Source organism: Chiloscyllium plagiosum, unplaced genomic scaffold (assembly GCF_037043375.1).
Source record: "Chiloscyllium plagiosum isolate Xiang-an unplaced genomic scaffold, Cpla_swu_hap1 HiC_scaffold_4, whole genome shotgun sequence".
Classification (NCBI taxonomy): domain Eukaryota; kingdom Metazoa; phylum Chordata; class Chondrichthyes; order Orectolobiformes; family Hemiscylliidae; genus Chiloscyllium; species Chiloscyllium plagiosum.
The window spans coordinates 10,729,567-10,749,935 of record NW_028270142.1 but is presented as its reverse complement, the minus strand read 5'-3'; the positions used below and the strand labels follow the sequence as shown (position 1 = coordinate 10,749,935).

General features: G+C 39.6%; 1 protein-coding gene across 9 annotated transcripts in view; it reads left to right on the top strand.

Annotated features, from left to right (window-relative positions):
* ncoa2 (nuclear receptor coactivator 2) overlaps positions 1-20,369 on the top strand; it is a 309,391-nt gene that overhangs the window by 204,823 nt on the left and 84,199 nt on the right. For all 9 annotated transcript variants that reach the window (XM_043689194.2, XM_043689197.2, XM_043689193.2 and 6 more), the window contains exons 5-6: positions 10,914-11,011; positions 19,101-19,278. In XM_043689194.2, coding sequence (XP_043545129.2) covers positions 10,914-11,011; positions 19,101-19,278 — 276 coding nt within the window. The remainder of the gene's footprint in view (positions 1-10,913; positions 11,012-19,100; positions 19,279-20,369) is intronic.

The window sequence follows — 20,369 nt, the reverse complement described above, 5'->3', positions numbered from 1 at the left end:
GTAGTAGATTTGTGCATTTGAAAGGTGCTGCTGAAGAAATCTTGGTAGTTACTATAATACATCTTGCAGATGGTACATACTGCTGCTACTGTGTTGGCAGTGAAGGAAATGAATGTGGAAAATGGTTGTTTGGGTGCCAGTCAAGTGGTGTTAAGCTTCCTGAGTATTGTTGCAGTTGCACACATCCAGGCAAGTTTGGAGTGGACTGCTGACTTGCCGTGGAGATGGTGGTCAGGCTTTGGGGAAACAGGAGGTGGCTTCTTTGCCGCAGAATGTGTAACCTCTGACCTGCTCTTATACCATAGTGTTAATATGGTTGGTCAAGTTCTGTTTCTGGTCAGTGGTAATCCCCTTGCTATTGTGAGTGGAAATTCAAGGTGGTAACACCATTTAATGTCAAGGAGAAATAGTCAGATTCTCTCTTGTTACGGCGGTCATTACCTGGCACTTGTGTTGCACAAATGTTACTACTTGCCACTTGTCGGTTGTTTAGATCTTGCTACATGTGGACACTGACAGCTTCAGGTTAGAAGTGTCGCAACGGTGTTGAACATGACATACGATTATTAGCAAGAATCGTTATTTTTGACCTTATGATGGAGGGGTGTAATTGAGGGTCATGAAGTAACTACATTACCCGATACTGTGGAAAATAGTCCAGTTATGACCTGTGCACAAAAAGCAGCAAAAGTCCTTCCCAACAACTTAATAGCCTGTCTGCCTACTTTTAGTCTCTTTGAAAATGATGGAAGGCTTCACTGACCATGCCTCACATTCAGAGTAATAACCTGCTAAGTGGTAGTCAGTTTGAGTTCTTCCAAGGCCATTCAACTTTATTACAACCTTGGTTCAAATAAGCTCAAAGAGCTGAATTCCACAGGGGAAATAAAAGTGTGGCATTAGGGCAGCATTTGGCTGTGTGGCATTAAGGAGCCTGAGCAAAGCCGAAGTCAGATTGGGGGAACTCTCCATTAAGATAAATTAAAATGTGCAGGGGCAATTTGAGCTTCCTGCTGTGTCAGTAGCATCTTTCACAACAAAACATGCCACATGGTGACCTGAGGACATCCAAGATTATGCCATTGGCGTGTGGATTTCTTGTCACCAGGTGTAACTCTCCAGACAGCACTTTCAATGCACAGAGCTACCAGAGTGCTGACTGTGATGCGGGGCAATCCTAGGTGTGATTGTATAGACTCATTCTCTCTTTGAGGCAATTGTCCTGTGCCCCTAGTAGTTTGCTGCTGGGAGACTATATATTTTTAAAATATGATTTGAATCTTGATTTCTGCAGATGTGTGTGCACTGTCCACCCTGCCCCTTAGAGGTTTCCCAAGAACACCTCCAATCCCCCGACACCATACCTATGCTGTCCTAAAGTTACAAATAACATCCTCCTACTTTGAAGGGATTTCCTCAGCAGAATAACTTGACTTGTTATAAGAAATGAATTAAAGGAGGGTATTTGTTAATACTTGTGTAGAAGGTAAATAAGGAATTTTCAGAAATAGTGACATTAGACATCCAGGAGAGAGAGAGAGACCACAAATATCAAATGCAAGATGTGTGTGAACCTCGATGAACTGCAAGCAAACTCAGGATGAAATTAACAACTTTCATTTATAAACTGCCTTTTATCAACTCTGGATGCTCCAGTAGCACTATCGCCGTTACTCCTTTTAAACAGTGCCATAGGTTTTGAAAGAGCATCTCCAGCTGTACTGAATTGTCATTGCAAACTATATTTTTAAAACCACAGTGCAAACTGTGGTGTGGTCAGGTTGTGTTTCGAATCCTGTGTCCATTTCCTGTTGTTGAGAAATCAAGTGCAGAAGGGAATGCAGAGAAGAGCCCAAAGGCTAATGTTTGGAATCGGGGCCCAGGTTTTGCAGAGTGATTGGAGAGACTTGATTCTGTGAACAATATCAGATGGGCTTTAATATAGTGATAAATGAAATCCTTACACATAATTATAGGGATTCTACAATTCTGTGACATGGCAAAAATTAGGAGTTGGACATAATTTCAAACTAGCAATTTTGTTACTGATGTTAATGCAGGCAGTGTTAAACGTGAAAAGTCTGAAACGATGCAGCAATCTGAGTTAGAAGGCTATTCTGGATGGAGAAGTTAAGATGGTGTTCACGTCCATAAGTATCATGACAGCTAAAGGAAAGGCACAGCACAATATTGTTGAAAAGAAGAGCTTGATTAATATCATAGCAGCTATGGCTGGCACAATGTGGATCTTTGTTCTCTCCTTGCACCCAGTTAAGTGTAAACACTGAGGAAATGTGCAGCTGTGGTGTTTAATATGCACTGCAGGAAATTTCAGCAGCACTGAAATATAGTGCATTAATGTTGAAAAGATAAACACATTGGGAGAGCACAGGAAGGGTCTTGTGTTTTTCTGGGAGTAGAAGGCTTTCTAATGAATATAAATGCCCCTGGTTTCATGGAGCCATATGGTGGTTTTTCTAATTTTAGTTTGTTGCAGATGTATAACTGGCTTGTTTTTTTTTGGTGTTCCATGCCCTATATGATGATTGCCAGAGTTGCTGACCTGAACATTTTTCTTTCAACAGCATTATGCGTGCAGTGTTGATTTTGCTCCCTTATTGCTGAAAGTCAGATATTGAATAGGTTCATTTGAAAGTAATTATGATGTTTTTGCAGCACCAATTTGGTTTGCATAAAATGTTCCGCAGCTCATTAAGGAAGTATGATTGTACCATAAATAAGTTATTTAATATTTTGTCTATTATGTTAAGTTCAGACAATTTTGAAGAGATATACCTGATTCTTGGCGGTGAACCCCTCTAGATGTGTACTCTGATGGAAGGGAACATTAGCACCAAGAGATCTGCTGGGTGGATTGAATAAACTAATAATGAAGTGACAAAAAAAGACAATGAAAGACAGGTTTCCTTTTAAAGGAAAGATGCCTGTGTCTTGTGGCAATCATTAATTGGTCTGAAAAGAATAGTGTATGAATTGCCTGAGGAAAATAGTGGTGCAGGAATACTTATTGTGCATTGCAAATCTGGCAGGGTTTATTTTAAGTATTATTCAGAAACCATCCTATTGAGATCTTGCACCATGAATATTACACCATCACTGTTCAAGCCAGAATTGTGTGCAATAAGCAATCTTTTCCTGTATATGTTTATGTCATGTGTTATACCTGTGAGAGGTATGATTGCTAAATGATTTTTTGTTGTCCAGCTGTGTGACTCAGTTACTTAAATTGAATATGAAAGAAGGTTTGATGTATTGTTGCATGGGCTGCAAAAATTTGTATATAATATGTTGTTTGAGCATTTCGTTCTGAGCTCTGACTTCTTAGAAATGAAGGTATAAATTGGTATTTGCTTTTTTGAAAACAGATTTTGGATTAACAAATATGAAAATGATGCACATGTTTTCAGTTCAGTGTAATTCAAGCTCAGTGTTGAAGATGTGGTTTAAAATTGCATAATTTTTTGCTATCATTTATATTTTATGAATTGACAGCGTAGTCTAATCTGTGCGTAACGTTTTAAACTCTTCTGCCAATAACATACTGAAGAGATTGTGAGAAATTTACATTATTTTAGGCTTTCAGCTGTGCCTTCCATTCCTACTGGATATAAAATCTGAGTAAAAGTGAAGACCAGCTTTTCTGAGAGAGTAATTGGCACGTTGTTTAACTGAATTCTATCCAATATGGTCAGCTTGCAGGCAGAGCTGCTGCTGCTCCTGTTGGTGTAATTATAAACAAGGTCTCTTAAGACACTGCCATAATCCCAGTGGAAAGGCATATTCAGCAGGAAGAAGTGAGCCTCCCTTCTGGCAGGCTGTTGGAAATGACCAGTTTGCATCTGCTTTGAGCCAGATTGCATCATGCACTTCGAATGAATCTTGTTTTTGCTTCATGCTGCTTAAGAAATTAATATTCAGAATGGCACACGCAGCAGCTGTTCAAGATGAAGTTCGGATATAAGCCGAAGAAGGATATACGGGAGGATATGTCTACCCATTTTTCTTCCTTAACACGTGAGGCAGTTTCAGACTAAGTGACATTGGGTAATTTTAAATTGTGCGCCAAATATTTTGAAATATTTGACTTGTAATGATCTTTTCACCATTTTTAATAAACTACAATGAGGATGAAATTAGATTCGCTACAGTATGGAAACAGACCCTTCAGCCCAACAAGTCCACACCAACCCTCCAAACAGTAACCCACCCAGACCCATTCCCCCTATCCTATATTTACCCCTGACTAATTGCACCTAACACTAGGGGCAATTTAGCATGGCCAATTCACCTGACCTGCACATCTTTGGATTGTGGGAGGAAACCAGAGCACCCGGAGGAAACCCCCGCAGACTCTGGGAGAAATGTGCAAACACCACACAGTCACCCGAGGTGGGAATTGAACCCATGTCCTGGCTCTGTGAGGCAGCAGTGCTAACCACTGAGCCACCGTGCTGCCCCATAGTTGCTCATCTTTGTAATTGACTAAAGTTTAAGCCGAAATGTTTGTAAAGTTGATAACTAAAATTTAGTATACAGATGGTCCAACTCAATATTGCTTCTTGGACTAAAACAATGTTCAGTACCTTAGTCTTTGGGAACAGTTGTTAAAACTAAAGTGTGCAAATGATATGTTTATTATAATTCGAGTTTCAATTTATTATTTTTTCAACTTGTGACAAGTGCTTGCATCGACTGAGAAATAAAGAACAATTAATCCTTTTTAAAATATTACAGTTAAATTGTGGAAAGCTGTATGGAGAAGACTAATATCAGAATGTGGTGATTGTTTGTGTTAAACAATACAAAATATATACACAAAATAATAGACATGAAGTTCTAAATTTGACAATAACGCAGATTTAGAAAATAATCATCTCATCAGTCTGAGCTTGGTTCAAACTTGAATGAAGTGAAGAAAGGATTTCTTTAAATGCAGCATCTCATTGTATGTATCTCATGGCACATATGTACAGTGAAGTGTAGTGGCAATTACACAGGATTCTGTTGTATTTTCTGACTTCCACGAAATGCGTCTTTGCGTTTTAATTTTAAAAAGCCATCTTCATAGAATTATTTTAAATTTGTAGCTGTTACTTATATCGGTTTGTTGAACTTTTGTTGGCCAAAACATTAATGACGAATCTGCACAAAGCTTTTAGTTGGAGTTTCATATTTAGCATCATCTTGTGTCTTGAACTAATTTAAATAATACTAATGGATGCAAAAATACCATACCCCTCAAGAGGATAACTTGTTCAATTATCCTCCTCTTTCACATTTTTTTTTCCGATGGGTTCTTTTTCAATTGTTGTCTTTGTGCCTTTTAAATTATATGAAGAAAAGCATTCAATTTCTGTTTCTTTTTTGCTTAGCCGCACTGCCCATGAGCTTTTCTTAGACTTGTGGTGATGGCACTCAACATTGAAAGATAAGATCAGCCCATTTGGTCTGTGCAAGCTCCCTGCAAGAGCAGCTTCGTTATTCCCATTTTGCTTTAATTTCTCCATAGCCCTGATTTTTCTTTGCATGCTTTTCTAATTCTATTTAGAAAGCAATTATTTGATCTGCTACATTCTCAACACAAGACATGCCAGTCATCTTTTTTAAGATTTATGTAATGTCTCCATTCCTTTTAATATTGCATTGATTTGGAATTCTTCATTTATTCGTGTAGAGCTATTCTGAGACTGAACATAATAATGTATGAGATGGATATGTACAGCAAGGAGAAGGGACAAAGTCAGGGCGCAGCACCATAAAGACGGGGAAGGTGTTGGTCAGTGAAGATTGAGAGAGCATCGGAGAAAGTAGCTGAGAAGAGATTGAGATAATATGGTCATCTGCAGGGGGGAAGAGAAAGAGAACAAATTGCTGGGGAAAGTGATGGATACTGGACTGTGAGGACAAACAGAAGGAGGAGGTCTGTTGGAAAGATATGATGAAGAGAGACCAGAGTCCAGTGAGTCATAGTCATGTTGCACGGAAACTGACCCTCTGGTCCAACCAGTCCAAGCCAACCATAATCCCAAACTAAACTAATTTCACCTGCCTGTGCATGGCCCATATCTCTCCAAACATTTCTTGTTCACATAATTGTCCAAATATCTTTTAAACATTGTAACTGAACCTGCATCCACCACTTTCTCAGGAAACACAATCCCCACATAAACATTCTCTGTTTTTTTAAAATCAGTTGTCCCTCATGTCTTTTTTAGAATCTTTCTCCTCTCATCTTCAAAGTATGCACCCTAGTATTGAAATCCCCCACCTTAGGAAAAAGGACCCTTGCTATTCACCTCATGATGTTATAAGCCTCCTTTAGGGTCACTCCTCTACCTCCTACAGTCCAGTGGAAAAAGTCCCAGCCTATTCAAATTCTCCTTATAAACTCCAGCCCTAGTAAATCTCTTCTGAATCCTCTCCAGCTTATTAATATCTTTGCTGTAACAGAGCAACCAGAACTGGTCACAATACTGCAGAAGGGGCCTCACCACCGTTCTATACAGCCTCAACATAACATCCTATACTCAAAGGTCTGAGCAATGGAGGCAAGAATGTTAAACAACTTCCTTAACTACCTTGTCTACCTGTGGTGCCAACTTAAAAAAAACTTATGTATCTGAAACCTAAGTGTCCTACTACACCACCCAAGACCCTACTTTCAATTGTAGAAGTTTTAACCCCTTCCCTGGTGACTTTCTTTGGAGAAAATGTTTCATTGTCAGACAAATTTTTTTATTGCTATTTTATAGTATTTTTACTGCTGATTATGGAAATAACTTGTTTTTATCTATTTCCAATATTGTACTTGAAATTTTATTTTGGAAATACCATTTTCGGCAAAAACAAATTGGTCTTTCAAGTAGTTCATCTTTCGACCAGTTCATTTCTTGATCTGGTATTTTCACAATACCCCCCAGCATTTTCAAGGTGAAAAACACACAAATTTCTGCCTTTGTTACAGGGCGCCACATACAATATCTTTCTCCAGTTTGTTTAGCAAAGCGATTAGTTTCGTCCACAACTCGATCAATAATTCTGTTGTCACATCAAAGACTAAAAAAATCCAAAGGAGTCATATCAGCTGTATCTTGATCAATTGATATTCCAGGATTTCCAGTGAATGGGAAGCGTGGTGGTGGAGGAAGCATGCATTCTTCCGACACCACATGTCGACACCAAATTCGTCCATCCTCCTCCTCCTCACTTGAGAGAGAATAGCCATTATCAGACGAGCTTGCACTCTCATCTGATGTATCCAAGCTTCTAATAGAAGGTGCATACTCATTGTCATCTTCTGAGCTCGACATCTAAGCGTAATTTGTAAAACAAAAAACAGAAAAAAACCGAATGACAGTGTGTGCCCAAAAGCGGTGCGTCGACGCTTCTTGCAATGCCTGAGGCGGAAGAGACACAGCTACCAGACGTATGAGTCACCAAGTATACTCGTTTCTAGCTGAGAAGGGCCCAGAAATGATGAGAATTGACGTATAAACTCGTCTGTGCTGTTTTTGAAGTTATATGTTTTGGATGAGTTTACTCATCGCACTCTGAAAAAGACAAATTGGGTGAAGACCAGTTAACTCGTCTTTGCCAGGTAAAGGATTAACATTGTTTGTTTATCAAAATGCAATACCTTGCTTTATTCAAATTAAATCCCATCTGGGATTGGAGTAGGATGGATGAAGAAGAATGATCAACGAGCACTATGGCAACCCAAGGAAAACCGTAGCAAGGAAGATACAAAAAGCTGTTATCAGTAAAGGTGACCATTAAATGGTCAGGTTATCATTGAAAACCCAACTGATTTACTAGTTTTCCTTTTAACCAAATAAAATTTAAAGTCCTTGCTGGTTTGATTTATTGTCACGTGTGCCTAAGTACGGTGATAAGTTTTATTTTGTGAGTAGTACAGGGCAGATCATAGCAAACAAGGGCATACAAATCATAGGGTGCTTAAACGGAACAAGGCACCCAAGGTTATAACTGCATAGGAAGTGTACAAAGCAAGATCAACATTAAATATGAAATTAGAGATGTCCATTCAGCAACCTAACAACAGCAGGGGAGAAGCTGTTCTTGAACCTGTTGTGTGTGTGTGTGTGTGTGTGTGTGTGTGTGTGTGTTTTCAAGCTTCTGAATCTTCTGCCTGACAGAAGAGGTTGAAAGAGAGTATTACCAGGGTGTGAGGGTTCTTTGGTATGGTAATGATGTTAGTGGCAATCCCTCACCTCCCTCACTGTTTTCTGAAGAGAACAAGCACTCAGTTGTATCAAATAGTTTGAGGTGGTCAAAGAAGATCTGGCGCCACCACCTCAGTGATGTAGACCAGGCAATAAATACTTGCCCATCCAGTCATCCCCATTTTTTTGGAGTATTAGTCAAAAAAAGAAGAAACTTATTGCTTGAAACGTCACCTCAATGCCAGTTGAGATTGGGCTTCAGCAGGTGACTGAAAGGTGGGAGCAGCAGCAGGCAGAAAAGGGACCAGATGGCCAGTGAAGCAGGCAGCAGTGCTGGAGAGGGAATGGCAATAAATATTAATTGTGTTAACATAGAAAAGATTTGTAATTTAAAAATTGATAAAATAAAGCAAAGTAACATGAAAAGATTTTTTACCAACAGGAAATGTTAACGTGCTTGAGATTTCTATTAACCATTAGTTTATAACGTGTTTATAATCATTATGATTTGAGCTGATGTTATTACTAGATGATCCCAGTCTGAAATTTGGCTTGATAGATTGTACTGTTTACTGAAACAAGTATGTGATACTGCAGATTTGGTTTAATCAATAAAAGTTTCATATACAAATGAAATGAAAATAAAATTAAATAAACCAAGCTATGTGCATGTAACATTACATGGTTAAAAAAAGGAAATATTTAAAATAAAATCTACTTATCCCAACATCATCACAGTGCAGTACTCAAACACTAGTGAGTTCCCTTCATTCTGATATCTATAGGTTTGTCTTAACCGTTTCTTTACTTTTCCTATTTTGATAATTTGGCCTTTTTCTTGATTGGTCACACAACTCAGCTTAGACTTCCACAGCTTCAAATAATCCCTGCAGAATTCTAGCCAAATTTCTGTACTGGAACTTAGTTTTGCACTGAGGTAACCTACTTCCTATCTGTTATGAACTAACTCCTTCCTTGAGGAACAGCTGATTCTTACATCTAAGCAGGACTTCTTCAAACTGAAAACCAAACTTTCGAATTTATGGGGTTTTTCACTTAACTGTGTAACAAAATAAAATGTTGAATCCTGATCCTTCTGAACAGAAAGCAAGCTACTGCACTTCAATGTTTACTTTGTACACCTGTAAAGCAACCCAGGTCCTGTTATTGGGAATGCAGGGGGAGGCACTTTCAAACTTCCTTTTTAAAATTCATGGTTCCAGAAATGTTAGCAAGTTGATCATCGGATGCTGAGGGCTAACCTTATAGAAGTTTATAAAATCATGAGGGGCACAGATAGGGTAAATAGACAAAGTCTTTTCCCTGGCGTGGGGGGAGTCCAGAACTAGAGGGCCTAGGTTTAGGGTGAGAGGAGAAAGATATTAAAGAGACCTAAGAGGCAGCTTTTTCACACACAGGGTGGTGCATGTATGGAATGAGCTACTAGAGGAAGTGGTGGAGGCTGGTACAATTGCACCATTTAAAAGGCATATATGAATAGGAAGGGTTTGGAGGGATGTGGGTCGGGTGCTGGTAGGTGGGACTAGATTGAGTTGGGATATCTGATCGGCATGGACAAGTTGGACCATAGGGTCTGTTTCCATGCTGTTCATCTGTATGACCCTATGACATAGACCAAAACCCACATGCCACAAGTTCAAAATTGAAATTTTAAAATACATGAGATTAAAATGTATATAAATCTCACACTTTCTATCATAATATCTAACTATGTATTTGCACACTCTGAATTCCAGTATCAATGGTGTTTAGTATGACAACTGCAATTACACTGCGTATATTTAACCAATACATATAAGGAGAGAGAGAAGTCCATAGAGCTGTTATTTTGAAGGAATTAAATACAAAACCTGAAAGACTGGGCAATTTTGTTGGGTGAAAATACTGAGATTACCGTTGCATCACATTACTGACCAAAGCACGTATGGAGAATGGCCAGCCCAAATTCTGATTTAAGATGCAGTGATTAGCTGCAGTTTATCTTCCTGTTATTAGGTATTAGTTTGAGTAAATAACCAAGGAAGAGCTGAAAACTTTACACCAAAATTGTTGAATGAAACATGCCTATGCACATCAGTTGTCCCATAGTGAATTCCATCTTTTAGATTCCTGCAGGCCATTAACACTGAAGATTCAGTCAATCCTTCTGTGTTCTGAGCGAGCCATATTTATTGGAAAGACAGTAGACATTTTGTATTATTTTGCTCCTTTAAATAAGCAATTACGTCTGACTTCTTTCAACCCTTCCACTTATTCGCAGTGATGAGGTTTCTTGCAGTTGAAGAAAACAAAAGTCTCCCGACAGTTTAGAAGCTGCGGCTGCCTTGCTGCCCCATTAGCCCTGTCTTTTATCAGAATAGAATATGTAGAGATTCAATTGATTTCTTTATTCCTCAGTGAGTTAGAATTGCATTAGACTGGAAGGATAATCCTTTAATTGGACAGCTAAACGTAATTAGCAATGTGAAGTATTAGAGCTACATAGTATTATTTTGTCAGTGAGAAACAGTTTGGAAGACTTAATCTGGAATGCAGCAAAATTTTGAATATTATTTGTTCCATATTCCTGTTCAGAGGCTAGTCGTCTGAGCTGTATTTACACTTCCATTTAAAAATAAGTGTGAAGCAGTTTCATGGTTAACTCAGAGCTTTGACAATCTGTTGCAATAATTTACACTTGTTTTGCAGAAAAGGCTGCTGCAAACGAAGATGTGCAAAAGGCTGATGTGTCCTCTACAGGCCAAGGTGTCATTGACAAGGATGCACTTGGACCAATGATGCTCGAGGTCAGTTTAGAACCAAGAAGACAAGAAAATTGGTTTCAATTTTCTATTTGAATTGTTGTAATTTTAAAGGTTTGGAATTTCCGCTATAAACGCATTAATGTTCCTGATGAGATCTATGTTGAAGTTGTAAATTGCCCCAACATTTTTTGAAATCTTATTTACATATAAGAGGGCACGAACAATTAGCCAAAGAAAATGTAGAACTTTGCCATTATCCAACAGTTAATCTTCATACATAAGCAAAGATTTAGAGTTGAAGACTCAAGCTGTCCTTTATACAATTTGAACTCCAGAGGCTAAGGTTTAGACTATATGCTCAATAAGCCATCTTGGGTGAAAGTTGTACTTGAATTATTTTTCTATTCATTCATGGGATGAGCGTGTAGCTGGCTAGGCCAGCATTTATTGCCATCCCTAATTGACCAGAAGGCAGTTAAGTTAACCACAATGCTGTCGGTTTGGAGTCACATATAGGCCAGACCAGATAAGGATGGCAACTTCCTTCACTAAGCAACATTAGTGAACCAGGTGGGTTTTCCTGACAATCAACAATGGATTCATGGTCATCATGTAGACTCTTAATTCTAGGTATTTATTGAATTCAAATTCTACCATCTGCCATGGTGGGATTCAGACCTGGGACTCCAGAACATTACCTGGGTCTCTAGATTAACAGTCTAGTGATTATACCACTAGGCTATTGCCTCCCCAATTATGCCAGTTATGCTAGTACTTGGCGTAATTTGCGTTTGATGATCCTCGATTCTTTTATTCTAGTTTTGGTAATTTTGCATGTTTGGCACTCAGCACAACATAATGAGTATCACAGGTCAACATTTTTAAGAAAATGCAACCCTGAAGCTTATAGCTTATAATGTAATTTATTCTCCTGTAATGAAATGCATTCAAAGATACAGGACATACGATATAGGTTTCAGTGGAAGTTTTTTTTTAAGTTACCAATTAATGATTTTGCATTCTGTTGCACCAATGGTTTTGCAGAAAAATTTACACTTGTTCAAAGCTGGTATAAAGTCATAAAGCGCAAGTCTTGGCCTTTTATAGGAGCATTGATATACATGATATATCAATGTATATTGATATACGGTGGCACGGTAGCACAGTGGTTAGCACTGCTGTCTCACAGCACCAGAGACCTGGGCTCAATTCCTGCCTCAGGCTGCTGACTGTGTGGAGTTTGCATATTCTCCCCGTGTCTGTGTGGGTTTCCTCCGGGTGCTCCGGTTTCCTCCCACAATTCAAAAATGTGCAGGTTAGGTGAATTGGCCAGGCTAAATTGCCCGTAGTGTTAGATGAAGGGGTAAATGTAGGAGAATGGGGTCTGGGTAGGTTGCGCTTCGGCGGATCGGTGTGGACTTGTTGGGCCGAAGGGCCTGTTTCCACACTGTAACTAATCTAATCTAATCTAATGATAGAATGTGTTAACAGGTTTTGCTGAATTGATCAAAAGATAGGACAAAAAGAATCCGTTTTAGCAATAAAATGATAACATTAACTTTGACTAAATTCTCTTGATCTTTCATGCTGGAAACAGTCTTCAAAACTGCAGTAATGGTTCTCGGGAATACCTAAACGACCATGTGGTTTCATTGCCCATAAAGCAACTTAATACACAAAATATCAGAAATTCAAATGTATTTCTCTTTAATATTGTTGATTTAATGGCAAAATTCTAACATACATGTAGCAAAGAGGAAGTTGAAGATCTGAGCTTTGATTCTTAGTTTATGCTGACTAAACTTATTTTGCTGAGGACAATAGTTATTTGGTACAGTTGACAGTAAAGTCTTTGGTAAAAAGTGACCTCTATTGTGAAAGTGCATCTGCAGTTGTTCACTGAACATAAGATTTGATTCAGTTGTAATGTCTCTTTAGTCAGATTCATTTCTGATGGTAATTCTGTTATGCACATGGAAACTCAGGACTGAGTAAGACTATTGGCATGCAGTACTTTCCCTCTTGTTCTTATTTTGTCCACAGTCTCATTTTTCATTGAGTGCAGCAACTTGCATCTACATGATCACTTTAACATAAGGAAATGTTACAAAGCACCATGCAAGTATGTTATCAAATAAAATTTGACACCAAGTTAAAAGCTTGGTCAACGAGCGGTGTTAAGAGACTTAAGAGATTTTTAAAAACTAATCCCAAAGGCTAGTGCTCAGACATTTGAAGGCATGGTGCCAACGATGAATGGATTGTGTCAGAAAGCACAAAAGGCCAGATTTGGAGGTCTTGGTGTATTGGATGGCTGAAGGAGGTAACCGATACGTGAAGCCATGAAGAGATTTGCAATGAAGGATGGGAATTTTACATTTGGAGCATTGCTGGACTGGAAGCCAGTGACTGTGATGTATAGGGGTTGGTGTGAATTGGGATACAGACATTAAACCTCAGCTCATTCATGACCATACAGTGGGTAGAAATTGGAAGTCTAGCCAGATTTGTGTTACAGCCATTGAAAATAGAGGTAACAAAAATGTAAAAAGGGAGGCATCAGCAGATTCAAGGATACAGGCATAGCAGTAGTGGGTTAGGCAGTCTTGGAAAGAGAGGGGATGTGGAGCTGAAAGCTTGGCTCAGGATCATATAGGAGACCAAGGTTGAAAATAATCTGGTTTAATTTCTGTGGCTGGAGGAAGAAGTGACCTAGACAATGAGTGCTGAAGGTTCGTGGCTTAAGGTTGCTAATAGTTATAATTTCTGCTGATTCATTGCTGGATATCAGATAACTATGACTAAATAGAGGCATTGGAGAGCTCAAAATCCGAGGTGAAGAAGTAGAACTAGCAATCATCAGACATGTAGAACCTTAAGTTATATTTTCAGTTGATATTGCTAAGGGACAGCATTTTTAGATAAGAAATAAATGATGGATGTTTGGGAAACTTCTGAAATGATAATGCTGGAGCAAGTGATCCTCTGGCTATGACTGGACAGCTTGGAATGGAACTGGATGATGACAGTCCTGCTAAGCTAGGTAATGGAGGTTTATAGGAAGATAGGAGCAAGAATAGGCCATTCGGCCTCTCGTTAAGTTTGATCCCAGAGGGCCATAGGGGTGCTTGCTCGTTAGAGAGAGGACTAGTTTCAGGCCAAAAAGGTGAAAGAGAGATAAAGAATCAATGCTGATCCGAGATCAGTTTTTCCCAAAATAATTGATGCTCAAAAAGTGTGGGCTTCTTCCTGGGCATGGTTCAGTCAGCAGCAGCTTGTCGATCTTGCCTAAATGGCTACTGCCAATTTGTGCCGTTTTTGCATATTGCAGAACATTTGACCACAGGAACATTAATCTAAATTGAAACTTGTGCTTCAATTAAATTCAATACTGGGCAGCTGTGATGTCCACACAGGCATGTAAGTTGGATAGAGATAATAATCAACAGAGGAAGCCATGGGATTTACTCCACTATAGTCCAGCTTTTTCTATTGGGCTGTAGAGTCAATCTGTTACTTTTGCAATCTATATGATTCAATTATCCTATGAGCCATCAAGAAACTTGGTTTGAGAGATCTTATCATTGACATGGAATGTTTATTAAGCCAATATGTGACTAAGGATTGCAATTATACATTTGTCTCAAATTGTTTCATGTGATATGTTTTTACCAGCTGAATATAAATTGATGTGTTATAGCCTTTGTACTTTTTTGTGCAGTTAATTCAACCATTTCTCCCCTATTAATAAATCTTTTAAATTTTGTCCCAGAATGTAGAATTGTAATATGGTACAGATTTCAAAATATTGAAACAAAGAAAGTATTGAGTACATCTTATGAATAGAAATATTTAATTTTCTTAATTTTTATATTCCATTTTGACTTTATGTACTATTGCATAATCAGTCACTGCTTTTCAGTTTACAATGAGATTTCAATTTAAATAACAGCGTTCAGTTGGCAAGAAATGTCCCTAATCTCTAATTTGGTGGTTTACAGTTAGTAAAATTAAGCAATACCAGATGGGTTTTTTTCTTTCATTAGTAGCTAATGTAACCTCACTGTCTGTTAATACGTAGTCATTTATCAGATCAAAGGAGTTATTCTTGATTGAGATTACTATGTCAGTTTTGGCCTCAAATGATTGGTAATATAGAGGCCCGGGAAGGGTTTTGAGGTTATTGCAAGGACCTTGGTTATGACACGTTAAACGTACCTGCAGAATTTCATGCCCCTTCTCAAAGCAAGTTTGTTGGCAGTAGGGTCCTGCTGCCTTCCTGTTGCAGCCCATTTATTGTGGTAAGAAGAGTGACTCTGCCCATTCCTAACACTCAGTTGAAGCCCTTCAGTCCACTTGGCGGTGGGTCAGGCTTGCAGCAAGGGAAATCCTAAAAAGCTACACCTGCAAGGTTACTTGCAAGGAGTGGGAATGGGTCCCTTGCTCACATGATTGTAGCATCAGGAAGGAAGTCTGGCTGGGAACCAAGGAATGAAGTGCTGTCAGGGAGAAAGTGAAGACTGCAGATGCTGGAGATCAGAGTCAAGAAGTGTGGCGCTGGAAAAGAATGGCAGGTCAGGCAGCATCAGAGGATGAAGGGTTTATGCCCAAATCGTCAATTCTCCTGCTCCTCTGATGCTGCCTGACCCCCTGCGCTTTTCCAGCGCCACATTTTTCGACAATGAAGTGCTGTCAGTTAATCACTGACAGGCAGAGCTTTTTCTCCTTCCCCAATGCCAGCTCAGTTGTTTAAATTTTGGAGAAAACCCATTGCTAGCCAGTTGTGCCTAAATGGCATTTAATATATTGGGCCTTCACAAAAAGAGGTGAGACAGGCTCCATGGGGCTCGAAAGCTGATGGGCAAGACTCCTGACCTGCCCCTTTAAATATCACCTGTCAAGTCTGGTCTTGATTCGCTTTTCTAAAAAAATAAATTGACTTTGGAGACATTTGGTTTAGCTGGAGGAATTGTACTGCTTGAGTTAGATCAAGACGAGCACCAAGAGGCACGGTGGCTCAGTGGTTAGCACTGCTGCCTCACAGTGCCAAGGACCCGGATTTGTTTCCACCCGCTGGCGACTGTGTGCAGTTTGTGTGTTCTCCTTATGTCTGCATGGGTTTCCTCCCACAGTCCAAAGATGTTAGGTGGATTAGCCATGCAAATTGTCCATAGTGTCCAGGTATGTGCAGGCTAGGTGGCATAGCCATGGGAAATGCAGGGTTACAGGGCTGGGTGAGGGATTGATCTTGGTGAGATGCTCTTCTGAGGGACAGTGTGGATTCAATGGGCCGAAAGATCTGCTTCCACGCTGTAGGGATTCAGTGTTTCTAAGAGACTTAGTGAGATTTGAGAAGATTTGTAGCTCGGGTTGCGATTTTGGATATAAGTTTGCTCGCATAGCTAGAAGGTTCATTTCAGTAGTGATAGACCCGACCCCACAACTAGAGAACTGAATCACTACTCTTAAAAAGTCAAATCTGGAGAAATAAATAAAACCAACTTCCAAAAAAATGAAACCGGACGGATCCGACAACCATGCTTCTACGGATTACCCAAAATTCACAAACCAGGAGCCCCCTCAGACCCATAGTCTCACTACCTGGAAACACCAACTTAGAGATTGGCCAAGGAGCGAGACCAAACGCTAAAATACTCGGTAGAAGGCTCGCACTACTCCATCCGCTCCACCCAAGAATTCCTGAAGACCATCAAAGACACCAAGATAGAAGAGGATGAAATAATGGTCTCCTTTGACATAACAGCCCTGTTCACATCCATCAACATCAACCTGGCCAAGGAAACACTGACTACACTATTAGAAGAATCAAAGACACATACACCAAACACCACCAACTTCATCAGCAAGGACAGTATCGTCAAGCTAGTGGACCAATACCTTACCACTCACTTCGCCTTCAATAACAAAACCTACAGACAAATCAATGGAACACCCATGGGATCCCCAATGTCAGGGTTCTTAGCAGAGACTATGCAGAGACTCGAACAAACAGCTCTGCCAACCATCCAACCCAATCTTTGGGTCCGTTATTTGGATGGTACCTTTGTCATCTCTAAATGAAACAAATTAGAGGAAACCTTCAAAGCCATCAATAATATCCTTACTGGTAAAGTTCACTAAGGAGGAGGAAAACAACAACAAACTGCCATTCCTAGATGTCGCAGTTGAGCCAATGGAAAACTTTAAACCAGTGTCTAAGGGAAAACAACACACATTGACCAAATGCTGAACTACAGAAGCAATCATTCCCAACATCTCCAAATGAAGCTGCATTAGAACATTATTTTAATGAGCCACCACCCACTGCAGTGCAGAGGAAAACCACCTATACAGTGTATTCAAAAAGAACGGGTACCCAATGAACCCAAACAAGCAGACAAAATACGTCCAGAAACCCTAGCCACACTCTTTCCTCTTCTCCCCCCCGCGCCCCCCTTTAAAAGACATCTCGGAAATAACTGTCGGACTACTCGGATCCCTTGGCATCATGGTAGCCCACAAACCCATCAATACACTAATGAACTTGAAAGACCCAGTGAAAACTAACCTTCCAGCTCAGTGAGCAGACCTACATCCTGTAAGTGTATGAGTAGCTTCGATGTTGAGAGGTTTATTTCTTTGGAGGGGCATTAACCTTTGCAGCAAGTTGATGGGTTAAGCAACATCTGTGAATTTGCACGATTTCAAAAGGTTGCTTAGATATTGGGCAATGTGACTCATCGATGTTGTGTCTCCAAGTTTGAATCACCTCTGGGAATTTTCCTGTTTTTTTTTGTTCTCCCCTGGATTTGCTCAGGTTTTTTGTTTTTACGTTTCTCAGGACATTATATGGCTGCTGCTGTGTGAGGGACATAGGGAACCATCATGCTTAGTTACACCATGATGCTATGGCTTGTTTGCATCATTTTCTAAGTTTGTATGTTTACATTGACCATAGACCATGAGAAATAGGAATAGGAGGAGGCTGTTCAAGCCTGCTCCGCCATTCAGTGGAATCCTGACTTAGCCAACATTTCTCGTACCCAGTTTCCTTTCCTTTTTCCATAACAAAGATGCAAGTCCAATATCGATCTTTTGAGCAGCATGTATAAGAAGTTCCTCAGTGTAACCCCCCCACCAACTCCCTTTCACTTTGCTTCTGTGTTTATTTCTTACTGAGCTACAATTCTGTGGGCACAGGGTTCCTCATCCAAATGATTGTTCCTCACTTGAGCCTAGATGATGCAGATGAGCAGAGCATCCAATAATAACAAAACTGATCCTGGCTTGCTCTCTATTGATGCGAACACTTATAGCAGCAAGAGTTAAGTGGTACCCTGAAATCAGAATCCAGCTATCCCATTCAACTCTGCATCACCCAGTGCAGTATTGTGAACACGGAGGGTGCAGGACCTCTAACTTGAGCTAAGATAATCTAACACAGTCTAGGTTCGGGATGGATTCCAGCATTGTCATGGTCTGCATCACTCAAATGCTAACTGTTTGAACTAACTGAGTCAAGAAGTCCTCCTTATTGATAAGACTGCCATTTAATTGTGAAACTTTGTTTTCTATGTGCAACAGTCACCTATTGTGAAGAGGGGAGGTGGTGAGAGCTAGATTGGCAGTAATCAGTAATCTCGGGCTAATGTTCCGGACGTGTATTCAAATCCTACCATGATGTTGGTGAAATTTGAATTCAGTGAGCTAAGTCTGGAATTAAAGGCTAGTGCAATGGCAACTATGCAACCAATCTGGTTCACTAATGTCCTTCAGGGAAAACAAGTCTTGAAATCATTCATTTTAATTTAATTTATTATCTTCTGTATTTAACAAAGAAATAGAGTGTAAAGTATAACATGTCGGCATGCTCCGGTGCCGTTTTGAATTACAGAAGATATTAAGGATATCTAGAATATAACTAAAAACAGTTGTTCTTCCTTTCTTGTGCTCTGCTTGACATGGGAGGGATGGTCTCCAATGGAACTGAAAGAGCTACTGATATTTGAAAGCAATTCTCTCAACTAACCATGAACTTTAGCAGAATGAAGCATCATCTCAGTGTACTGGGAGAATGCACTAGCTGTTTGAGTTTGAACACTATTGATATTGTAGTATTTATTCTTTGCAGGCTTTGGATGGATTCTTTTTTGTGGTCAATCTTGAAGGACATATAGTGTTTGTCTCTGAGAATGTGACCCAGTACCTGAAATACAACCAGGAAGAGCTTATCAACTCCAGTGTATACAGCATACTACACGTTGGTGACCATGCAGAGTTTGTGCGAAATCTTTTGCCCAAGTCTCTTGGTAAGGTTTTATTTAGTACCTCTACCTATGTGCAAAAGCAATCAGTGTTATCAATGAAAACTGGCAATGAAACTTCAGTGATGCCCTTGCTATTATCTAGTGAAATACCTTCTGATGGGAAGCTGGTTTGCAATGTGACTTTCTAAATTGGTAGTCAGTGCCTTGTGGCACAGGAGTTCGGCCCTGGGATCCACAAAACAAAACACGAGGTGTTGTGAATCACTGACCTATCCCCTTACCCAACCAGCTGGTTTCTACTTTGACCAACCATCATGCTACACCATGTGCCTGTTCAGAGTGTGACTTCTTGTGGGGTCATTCTGATCAAGGCAAAACTTTGACGTTGCTGATCTAATGAGTGGACAGCTGGCTTACTCTGCCAGTTAAATATGCCAATGCTGTGTGTCTCATTAATGGCAAATAAAGTGAACCAACAAATCAAAATATTACTGTTTTACATTGGAATATAGAAGTTAGGAGCAGCAGTACTCAATTGTATACCTAACGTCTTTGATTTAGTTTTAATTTTGGTTTGATTTTATTGTCACAAGTCGTCACAGTGGTTCAATGTACCGTGATGCAGTGAATAAAGAGTACTCCTTCGGCCCTCTTACCCTGCTCTGCCATTTGATAAGATCATGGCTGATCCGATGGCCTCAGCTCCACGTTTCAACTTATCCCTGATCACCATCGACTCCCTTGTTAATCAAGAATCTGTTTACCTCCTGTCTTAAAGTATTCAATGATCCCACTACTTCTGTTCTCTGGAAAGAGTTCCAAAGGCTAATGACCCTCTGAAAACAAAAAAAAGCTTCCCCATCTTTAATGGGAGTCCCCTGATTTTTTTTTTTAAACTTTTGCACTTTTATCAGTTCATGCCTCAGAATAAAATTGCCAGATGAAATGTATTCAATTTGTTTACGTTTCTTCCAATAACGTGAGAAAATGGGTTACTCGTAAACTCAAATATGCATGATGGAAAGGCAGTTTGAGCATTGTAATTAAATGAATAAACAGTGTAACATGCAATGAAACTTTTCAGTAGTATGCAACTCGAGCAAAACAGAGTATGCATTTGTTCTTGCAGTGTT